General features: G+C 47.9%; 1 protein-coding gene across 1 annotated transcript; it reads left to right on the top strand.

Moving 5' to 3' along the window:
- The first annotated feature begins 387 nt into the window (after positions 1-387).
- On the top strand, positions 388-10,438 carry LOC132865727 (uncharacterized). Its single transcript, XM_060898255.1, has 3 exons — positions 388-1,324; positions 8,315-8,403; positions 9,173-10,438. The coding sequence occupies exons 1-3, from the start codon at positions 388-390 to the stop codon at positions 10,436-10,438; spliced, it is 2,292 nt and encodes a 763-aa protein (XP_060754238.1).
- Positions 10,439-11,608: the final 1,170 nt, after the last annotated feature.

Genomic DNA, 11,608 nt, shown 5'->3' with positions numbered 1-11,608 from the left:
TAATGTTACAAACAAAGCAGATGATAAGCACAGTTACACAAAGAAGAAGAAAAAGAAGAAGACGTTTGAACTTGACAAGATGGAGAGGTGGCTCAAATTAAAAAAGAGACCGCTTGTTTCGGACGAAGCAGACTCTGGGCCATCGGAAAAGAAAAAGAAAACAGAGAGCAAAAAGAGATTGTATAAAGAAGAATACATCATGCTGGGATTTACTGCAACTGATTCTTACCCTCAGCAGCCTCTGTGTTTTTTATGTGGAGAGGTGCTTTCTAACCATGCCATGAAACCGGCACACATGCAGCGGCCTCTGAGCACCAGGCATCAATCATCAGTGGGCAAGACTTTTTCACGCAAAAATTGTCCGAGTTCAAGGGGGCGCAAAATCACATGCGTGCCGCAAGTCAGACTTCAGCAACTTCCCTCCAAGCTTCTTACCAGGTAGCTTTGCTTGTCACCAAAGCTAAAAAGCCGTACATGATTGCCGAGGAGCTAATTGCACCAGCTGAACCTATCCTAGCTGAAACCATGGTGGATAAAAAAGCCGCGGATGCAATCCAGTCAGTACCGCTGTCTAACGACACTATATGCCGCAGGGTGGATGAGATGGCTGGTGACATTGTTCAGCAGGTGACCGACAAACTGAAAGGAGCGGGATCTTTTGCGGTACAGTTAGACGAGTCTACTGACGTGAATGGAGAAGCCCAGTTGGTCATGTTTGCTCGTTTCAAAGATGACACAGTCAACGATATAGTTGAACACATCGTCTTCTGCAAGCCACTACCCGATAAAACCACGGGTGAGGACATTTTTAATTTGATTGTTTTTTTCACAGAGCACGAGTTGGACTGGAAGTGCTGCTCGCATGTATGCACAGACGGGGCAGCGTCTATGACAGGTTGGCACCGCGGACTTGTCTCTCGCATCAGGCAGGTAAACCCCGATATCCAAGGCATCCACTGCATAATTCACAGAGAAGCATTGGCTTCCAAACGCATGAGCCCAGAACTGGACAGTGTTTTGACAGACGCTGCGAAAGTGATTAACTTCATTAAATCACGACCTCTCAATTCAAGACTGTTCCACAAGCTGTGCGAGGAAATGGGCAGTGACCATCATCAGCTGCTGCTACATACAGACGTACGTTGGCTATCAAGGGGGAAAGCACTACAGAGACTATTCGAACTGAGAGACCAGGTGCACGATTTCCTCTCAGAGCATGGACATCCTCTGGCTGCTCAACTTGAAGACCAGACCTGGTTGGCTCACCTGGCTTACCTCACTGATGTTTTTGGCCGTCTGAATGAGTTGAACACAAGCTTGCAAGGTAATGACAAAACTGTTCTTCAGATGTATGATAAAGTTTCAGCATTCATGAGGAAAACTGACCTCTGGTTGAGAAGGTGTGAAAAGGGGGATGTCAGTAATTTCCCTCAGCTTAACTCTTGGATAGCTGACATGTACGGAAGCGTATTAGGGCCATTTGGAGAAAATATTTTTTTCTAAATTCCGAGATTAAAAGTCGGAAATTTCAAGAAAAAACTCGAAATTTTCGAGATTAAAAGTCGAAATTTTCGAGATTAAAAGTCGAAATCTTCGAGAAAAAAAGTCAAAATTTTCGAGAAAAGAAAGTCGAAGTCACAAATCTACCAGAGAGCGTGGAGTCACATCAGTAGAGACCCGGAGACACGTCGTGGGGGTGGGTCATAAATGCACTGCGAAAGACGATGCCTGGGAAGAGGTGCAGACCCATGGCTGCACAAAGTAAGTTAATTTATTTAATAAGTTTATATGGCTGGCTACGTACAGAATGCCAAATTTGCCACTCAGTGTTAGTTATGATGTCTGATAGCGGTAAAGTTCAACACCTGTGTTTGTCAGCCAGGCTAATTCGTCGGCTCGAGTCAGTTAGAACCTAGAAAATCTTTGCTCGAAGAGATTAAATGGCCTATTTATTGCTACGAGTCAAGTGACACAGCTCGAAACACTAACTGTGGCATGTGGAAACATTTCGAGCTAATTAGGCTAATTCTCTCAAAGAAAGAAGCCAAATGCAGCTACACTGCTACCGTAGCCTTCGGCGTGGTCAGTAAATGTGTTAGGGTTTTGCTGGGATTCGAACCTGGTTCGTTGGTGTGATGATCCAGCAAACCCCCACTAGGGGAATGACTCAAATGCAGAGGCGTGAGGCGGAAGTAGAAAAAGTAACAAAAGGTTTATTTATACTATGTACACTATATACAATCCAGGGCAAAAAAAAAAAAAAACAAAGAGTATAATTCAAAAAGAAAAAGGCAAAAATGCAAAAGCTCAGAAGATCCACAAAACACAGTACAAAGGAAACTGGAGATAAACATAACAGCACAAAGACTCCGTGACAAGAGGACTGAACTCAGGGGTATAAATACACAAACTAATTAAGGACACAGGTGAAGATAATTAGGACTAACAGGCAATTAACAAAAACACAAAACACAGGAACAGTGGCGGCCTCTAGAGGCCAAAATAAACAAGACACGAAAAGGAAATAACAGCGGCCTCTAGAGGCCAAAACAGTCCAAGTCCTAACAGGACCCCCCCCTCTAGGAGTGTCTCCTGACGTTCCCAGGGCGATCCGGATGGGCCGAATGGAAGTCCCGACACAGTTCTTTATCTAGGACATCCCGAGCAGGAACCCAGCAGCGCTCCTCAGGACCATAGCCCTCCCAGTCCACCAGATATTGCAACCCGCCGCGGACCCGGCGGGAGTCAAGCAGGCGATGCACAGTGAACACAGTCTGCCCCTGGAAGATGCGGGGGGGTGGGGGGTTCCTAGGGGCAGGGGCATACGTAGACGTCAGTACAGGCCGCAACAGGGAAACATGGAAAGTGGGGTTGATCCTCAGAGTCCGGGGCAACTGAAGCCGGTAGGAGACAGGGTTCACCCTGCGCACCACCTTGAAGGGGCCAATGTAGCGAGGAGCAAGCTTGCGGTTCTCCACCCGCAGCGGAAGGTCCTTAGTGGACAGCCAAACCCGCTGCCCAGGGCGGAAAGTGTGTGCAGGTCTTCTGTGGCGGTTGGCCTGAGTCTGGTTGGTTCTGGAGGTCTGTATGAGGGTCTTCCTGACCTTGCTCCAGGTCTTGCGACACCGTCTCACATATTGGTTGACCGAGGGCACCCCCGCGTCCTCCTCCTGGTCCGGGAACAGAGGTGGCTGGAACCCGAATTGGCACTGGAATGGCGACAGCTTGGTGGCCGATGACTGCAGGGTGTTGTGGGCGTACTCTGCCCATGGCAGCCAGGTGCTCCATGATGTCGGGTTATCCATAGCCAGGCCTCGCAGGGTGGTTTCCAGGTCCTGGTTGAGCCTCTCTGTCTGACCATTGGACTGTGGGTGAAACCCAGAGGAGAGGCTGGCAGTGGCTCCGATGACCTTGCAGAACCTGTGCCACACTCGGGAGGAGAACTGGGGCCCTCGGTCTGAGACGATGTCCTGTGGAAGACCAAAGACTCGGAAGACATGATTAAATATAAGTTTCGCTGTTTCAAGAGCAGAGGGGAGTTTGCACAGAGGTATGAAGCGGCAGGCCTTGGAGAATCTGTCAACAATGACCAAAATGACCATGTTACCTTGTGACTCAGGGAGACCCGTGATGAAGTCGACTGCCACGTGGGACCAGGGACGCCGGGGAATGGTCAGAGGATGCAGGAGACCCTGGGGACGCTGTCGTGGGTTCTTGGTTCTGGTGCAAACCTCACAGGACAGGACAAATGACCTTACTTCCTGCTCCATGTTAGGCCACCAGAAGCGTCTTTTCAGGAAGTCCAGGGTCCTCCGAGCTCCCGGGTGGGCGGTGAGAGGGGAAGAGTGACCCCACTGGAGAACCTTGGCCCGGGCTTGATGTGGGACGTACAAGAGGCCCGGTGGCCCCGTCCCAGGACCGGGGTCCTGGCGTTGGGCTCGTCGAACAGCCTCCTCAATACCCCAGCGGACAGGGGCCACAATCCGGGACACCGGGATAATAGGCCCGACTTCATTCTCCCTGTTAGTGGCAGAGAACAGCCTGGACAGTGCGTCAGGTTTGGTGTTCTTGGAGCCGGGACGGTACGAGAGGGTGAAGTCAAACCAACTAAAAAACAGGGCCCACCTAGCCTGTCGAGGGTTCAGTCTCTTGGCTTGCTGGAAGTACTCCAGGTTCTTGTGGTCAGTCCAAACCAGGAATGGATGTTGCGCTCCCTCCAGCCAGTGCCTCCACTCCTCAAGGGCCAGTTTGACCGCTAACAGTTCTCGATCCCCCACATCGTACCGGGACTCCGCAGGACTCAGGCGGTGGGAGAAGTAAGCGCAGGGGTGCAGCTTTCCTTCCGAACGTTGAGAGAGTACCGCGCCGACACCACTGTCCGAGGCGTCCACCTCCACGATGAATGGTTGGGAGGTGTCCGGGAGGACCAGAATGGGTGCCGTGCAGAAGCGGGCCTTGAGGTCTTTGAACGCCTTTTCTGCCTGAGGAGACCAGCCATAAGATCCACCTGTCCCTTTGGTGAGGTCTGACATGGGTGCTGCCACAGAACTGAAGTTCCTGATGAACTTGCGGTAGAAGTTAGCGAATCCTAAGAACCGCTGAACCTCCTTAACGGACTTGGGAGTAGGCCAGTCCCGGACGGCCAGGGTCTTGGCAGGGTCCATTTGGAGTTGGCCTGTCCGTACAATAAATCCCAGAAAGGAGACCTCGGGAACATGAAATTCGCATTTCTGGGCCTTGGCGAACAGATTGTTCTGTAGCAGCCTCTGGAGAACCTGGCGGACATGGTGGCGGTGCTCCTGCATGGTCTTGGAAAAGATAAGGATGTCATCGAGGTAGACAAAGACGTACAGGTTAATCATGTCCCTTAAGACGTCATTGATTAGGGCCTGAAAAACAGCTGGTGCGTTGGTGAGTCCGAAGGGCATCACCTGGTATTCGTAGTGCCCAGACGGGGTGTTAAAGGCAGTCTTCCACTCGTCTCCCTGTCGGATACAGATGAGGTGGTATGCGTTCCGTAGGTCCAACTTGGTGAAGACGGTGGCGCCTTGGAGCAGGTCGAAAGCAGTGGACATCAGCGGAAGGGGATATCGGTTGCGCACAGTGATCTTGTTCAGGCCCCTGTAGTCAATACATGGTCGAAGCCCCCCATCCTTCTTGCCGACAAAGAAGAAGCCGGCACCAGCAGGTGAGGTGGAGGGTCGAATGAACCCAGAGACCAGGGCGTCTTTGAGGTATTCCTCCATAGCCTTGCGTTCTGGCTGAGAGAGGGAAAACAGTCTGCCACGAGGAGGGGTAGTCCCAGGGAGCAAGTCGATGGCACAGTCGTAGGCCCGGTGCGGAGGAAGAACGGCGGCCCTGCTCTTGCTGAATACTTCCTTGAGATCCCAGTACTCTGTGGGAACTTGAGATAACTCGGTGAGATCAGGGGGCTCGGCAGGAGACACAGGAGAGCTAGAGAGCAGACAAGAGGCATGGCATGCAGGGCCCCATTCCACAACCTGGCTTGTTACCCAGTCTATGCGAGGGTTGTGGCGAATTAGCCAAGGAAGGCCTAGAATAACTGGGAACTCAGGTGAAGGAATCAGGTGCAGGGATATTTCTTCCTTGTGACCTTGAGACTGGAGGAAGACTGGAGAAGTAACTTGGGTGACTCTTCCATCACCTAACGCTTGGCCATCGAGGGCAGACACAGACAGAGGGACTTCAAGAGGTGCAGTAGGTATATTGATGCTTTGGGCAAAGTGAATATCCATAAAGTTCCCAGCCGCCCCTGAGTCTATCAAAGCTTGACAAGAGTGGACAGACTCACCCCAGGAGATGGAGACCGGGATGTAGATTCCTTGACCAGGGAGTCCGGGAGAGAGGGTAGGCCCCGTCACAACCCTCCCTCAGCTGGACGGGGCGGTCCTTTTCCCAAGAGTTCGGGACATGATGCTCGGAAGTGACCAGGCTTGCCACAGTAGATGCAGCACTTGTCCCTCCTTCTGCGCTCCCTCTCAGATGCGGAGAGGCGAGTACGACCCACTTGCATGGGTTCTGGACAGTCACTGAAGGAGGTAGATGGTCTCCAGGTAGAGGTAGGGAGGCTGGGGGGGCTCAAGGCTTGGTGGCGTTCTCTCATCCTGTTGTCCAGACGAATAGCATGTGAGATGAGGGTTTCGAGGTCACTTGGGCATCCAATAGAGGCCAGACCGTCCTTGATGGGGTCAGACAGACCATGGTGGAAGGCTGACACCAGGGCAGTCTCGTTCCATCCACTTACTGCTGCGAGTGTTCGGAACGAGATGGCATAATCTGCGACGCTTCCTCCTTGCCGGATGGACATGAGCTTTCGGGCTGCGTCGGTACTGATGTCTGCCTGATCGAAGACCCGAAGCATCTCTTCAGAAAACAGCTGGAAATCAAAGCACTCAGGTCCCTGTCTTTGCCAGATAGCAGTAGCCCAGGCTCGCGCCTTACCAGCTAATAAGGTGATCACAAAGGCAATCTTGCGGCGATCCGTAGTGTAGGTGGTAGGCTGAAGCTCAAAGGTGAGTTGACACTGGGTAAGGAACTCTCGGCACTCACTGTGCTTGCCATCATACCTCTGTGGTGCAGGAAGGCTGGGTTCGCGAGGTGAAGAAGGCAGCATGGCAGGAGGCACTGGAGCAGGAGTGGGAGCTGGATCAGGAGCAGGAACTGGATCAGGAGCAGGAGATGCAGGCAGAGATGTCAGCTGTGCCAGGGTTTTCCCAATTTGCTGAAGCAGTTCCTCGTGGCGAGCAAGGGCCTCACGTTGGCTGGTGAGCGTACGTCCATGAGCTTCCATGGTCGCTCCGAAGCGTGTCAAAGCTGCCATAATTCCCTGAAGGTTGGCCGGGTAGACAGTTGAAGCAGCCTCTGCTGAGTCGGTCATGACGGAGTCTTTCTGTTAGGGTTTTGCTGGGATTCGAACCTGGTTCGTTGGTGTGATGATCCAGCAAACCCCCACTAGGGGAATGACTCAAATGCAGAGGCGTGAGGCGGAAGTAGAAAAAGTAACAAAAGGTTTATTTATACTATGTACACTATATACAATCCAGGGCAAAAAAAAAAAAAAAAAAAACAAAGAGTATAATTCAAAAAGAAAAAGGCAAAAATGCAAAAGCTCAGAAGATCCACAAAACACAGTACAAAGGAAACTGGAGATAAACATAACAGCACAAAGACTCCGTGACAAGAGGACTGAACTCAGGGGTATAAATACACAAACTAATTAAGGACACAGGTGAAGATAATTAGGACTAACAGGCAATTAACAAAAACACAAAACACAGGAACAGTGGCGGCCTCTAGAGGCCAAAATAAACAAGACACGAAAAGGAAATAACAGCGGCCTCTAGAGGCCAAAACAGTCCAAGTCCTAACAAAATGCGCACTCAGGGCTAGCCTACTTTCTTAAGCCCCATAACGGCTCAACACCGACATTCTCCGCATGTACGGGTCGGACGCAAAATTGTCCGGACTCTGTCCTGAAAATTTAGGAATGCATGCTAACAGATTAGTCCTTTCACACCGACAAGTCCTGTGAACACCACTCAAACACCGAGTCTATTTTTCCACGCGGGGTCGAGCGTGCTGTGAGCAGAGTCTCATTGAAATGAATAGCACAAATATACATAATATGTAGGCTATCTATGTATGTATTTACACCGCGATACTGTCCATATGAGCTACTATTACATCTTTTTTCTGCTCTGATTTGGTAATGAATAGGGTGTAAATGTTTTGGGGGTCGAGACTATTTCATAGATTCAATAACAATGGATTTTGATTTAGCCTACATGACAAAAGCAACTGATAATGTACAAAGAAACTGAAAATTGTACACAATCATTTGCATGGATGGCGACAGCATTTGCAGTTTGTTGACTGAACAAGAACTTTTGAGAATTTCAGTTCTGATTTGACAAATGTAAACCAATAAAGAAGAAAACTGCCTCTGAACTGGGACTGAATGAAAAAGAACATGTCTGCCACGTAGTGGTGATGAGTATTAAACATATTTGAAATGACAAACTGCTGTGTTTTATTTTATTTTTTTTTATTTATGTAATGCTGCGGTACAGCACTACAAATCTATTTCAGTTGCATTTACCATGTTCCTGTGTTGCCATACCTATGTGCCAACGTTGCAACAAGTTATCAGTTAATATTATTTTAAATTCAATTTAAATTGGTGAAATGATTCAAGACCGGTGTATTTCATTGGAGCTGTTTTTGGTGTTCTAATTATAAGGCTGCATAGACTTAGTATTTTTTAAGCTTGATGATCATATTATCTACTTCACAGCTTTGCCAGAAGCCATCGTCACATTGTCTGATTTCCTTGAACAGCGTGGTGTCCCAACCGAAAGCGTACAGCGTCTGGAGGAGGAAAAGGTATCTTAAAACCACAACACTGTAGATAACTCAGCAAGATATGCAAGACAATGCCTTTATAAAAGCCCAAAGATGAAGTAAACAACTTCTTCATTCCCGTATTATGCACTTTCAGCAATACAAGAATTGACAAATGCTGGGCCTAATGCAGCAATAGTGGGCAGCTGTGCTAACTACTTTAATTCACTTCAATTATGAAGTTGCCATTAATGGTATTCACCTTGTTGTTCTTAAAATTCACACATTGAATAGTTCACCCTGGATGAGTTTATTATCCAGGGCATACATTATACATTAAATTCAGATAGTCTTATACCTAATTTATTGTTATCACTGTTTTAGTGGTTATTTATGTTACAGTTTTTCTCCATTAGTTTGGCTCATTTCTTGAAACAGAAATGACATTCTCAAAGCGACACGGACAATTTCCCAAACCAACTTGCAATTGTTCACAAGAGAATGGCATTTCTCATTGCTTTCATCACATTTCAAATGAATAGATCTTGTTTATCTGAACTATAGTCAATTGTCAGTCTAATGGTTGTTCTCTCCAACACGTCAGCATGATTTTGTAGTGCAAGTCATCATATAGTAGGGAGACGTAACATTTTGCTTGTTATCTGGAATGTTGTGCAGAACTGTAAGACTGGCCAAATGATCTTATAGTTATAAGAATGTCATTTCAGTTTCAAGAAATGAGCCAAACCAATGGAGGAAAACTGTAATGAAATGATTTGAATTTAATCATACTTACTATGTGATTTAACAGATTGACAAAGATGTCATCCGTCTCATGGAGGACAGAGAGCTGGCAAAATACATCTCCTCATATGGAGATAGGTTGGCTGTAACCAACTTCTGCAAAAATCAAACATCAGCTCAGAGGAGAAAAATGGGCCTCTTTGAAAAACTAAGGGCAAAGATGCAGCTGCAGAAAGAAGGGCATGGGAATAAACCTGTGGATGAAGTGCCAAAAAGTACATCCTCACAGTCACACCCTAGGAGGAGAGGGAGGCAAAGTCACCGCAAAATTGAAATCGGCTGGTTAAACCGTGAGAAGGGACAAGCAGGGATAAAACAGATGAGAGCCAAACAGGGAGGTGGAACAAGAATGGTTGACGTGAATGTGGAATGCAGGATGAACACAATACTTGAAAAGGGTAAAGAATTATTTTTCCCAAACGGAATGTCAACAAAAGGCCATGAAAAACAGTTTAACTTTGAAATATGGGATTACAAACACAATCCTGTAAATGAAAACGTTACCGTTGGATTAATTTATGACACCCTATGCATGAACAGATTAAGATTCTACATCGCCACATTCCCAAAGGAGGACATTGAAACTGATTATGCCATGGACAGTGAAGATGTGATAGAAGATGAACCGGTAATAGAAATTGCAGATGATAATGACGCTCAGCTGATACACACTTACGTGTTGGATCTTGACCATGAAATCATTTTGGGTCCGTCCAGTGGAGAATATGATGGTGACAATGATGACACTGAGCCGTTTGAATTTCCCATTTTACAGCAGCCCACAACTGCAGATGCATTCAGAGACGATGAACTACAACTCCTGCCCTCCGTGCCACTTGCCGCCTCTGATCCGCCACTACCCTCCATGCCGCTCTCCATGCCACTTGCTGCCTCCGGTCTGCAACTCGCCGCCTCTGATCTGCTGCTGCCGTCCAAGCCAAAACTGATTGTTATTCACCATGGCAACTGTCTTAATGAAATGATCAGTGAATTCATGGATCCAGCAGTGCTAACACAACCCTTGACAATCAAGAGATTGCTTCCTGATAACACAGAAGAAAAGGCTGTTGGCTCAGGTGTGCTCAGGGATGTGTTTTCGTCTTTCTGGCAGGAGTTTTACGACCGTTGCACAATAGGAACAGATGTAAAGATTCCTTTCATCCGCCATGATTACAGCAGTGAAACATGGAAGGCTATTGGTAGAGTGCTTGTGGTGGGTTATAAAACCTGCGACTACCTGCCAATAAAGCTGGCACTTCCTCTACTAGAGTAAGTAGTTTACGGAAAACTAAGCAGTGACCTACTCTCAACTTTTATGCGGTTTGTGAGTGCACAGGATTCTGTCATCCTGCAGAGGGCCCTCGAAGATTTCACATCAGTCAGTTTTGATGAGTTGCTGGAGGTCCTTCAGACTTATGAGTGCCGCCGACTTGTTGCTCCTGACACCCTCAAAGAAACACTGCTGGAGATTTCACACAAGGAGCTTCTGCAAAAGCCCATGTATGTCATCGACTGCTGGCGGGAAGTAATCCAGGAAAACATCATCCTTGACCAAGACGAGCTTCGCAACATGATTGCCAAACTGACACCAACCCCTCGGAAACTCCAAGCACTCCTCCACTTTCCTGAGGTGATGACTCCAAAGCAACGAGAGGTGGAGAATCATCTGAAAAGATACCTCAGGGAATTGGATGACACAAAACTTGGCAAATTTCTGCGCTTCAGCACAGGAAGTGATGTTATCACCTGTGACCGAATTGAAATTATGTTTACCAACATGTCTAAATTTAAAAGGAGGCCTATCGCGCACACTTGTGGGTGTGTCTTAGAGCTGTCTGACAGCTATGACAGCTTTCCGGACTTCCGCTCAGATTTCAACGGTGTATTTGACAATAACATTTGGATCATGGACATTGTTTAATTTCAGGCCAGTTGTGTTTGTGTGCGTGTGTATGCGTGCATTTCTCTCTCTCTCTCTCTCTCTCTCTCTCTCTCTCTCTCTGTGTACAGTACGTGTGTGTCTTTGTGTATGGTCGCGTCAGGGGTAACAGTAATCGTCTCTTTCTCTCTCTCTGTGTGTGTGTGTGTGTGTGTGTGTGTGTGTGTGTGTGTGCTCGCGTCAGGGGTGACGGTAATCATCTTTCTAAAAGGCAGAAGTACAGTTTCTGTTAAGTGTGGTATGTGTGTGAGGGAACATCAGGGAAGATGGGAAAGGGAATGTACACAAATATGTCAGTGTCACAAGAGTGCACACGAAATGCGTGAACATCGTGCATGTGTGTGTTTGTGGTGCCTGAAGGGCGGTAACCCTGATTGGTGTGCGTGCGCACGTGTGTGTTCATTTGAGTGTGGTGTGTGAAAGGGGGGGCTCTATCTGACTGACTGTCTTCTATGTGGATGGGGGTAGAGAAGGGGTACGGTAGAGTGGCCTGGGGAGAATAAG

The sequence above is a fragment of the Neoarius graeffei genome, chromosome 18 (genome assembly GCF_027579695.1).
Source record: "Neoarius graeffei isolate fNeoGra1 chromosome 18, fNeoGra1.pri, whole genome shotgun sequence".
NCBI classification, from domain to species: domain Eukaryota; kingdom Metazoa; phylum Chordata; class Actinopteri; order Siluriformes; family Ariidae; genus Neoarius; species Neoarius graeffei.
The sequence above is the reverse complement of the archived record's forward strand: the minus strand, read 5'-3'. Positions and strand labels throughout refer to the sequence as shown.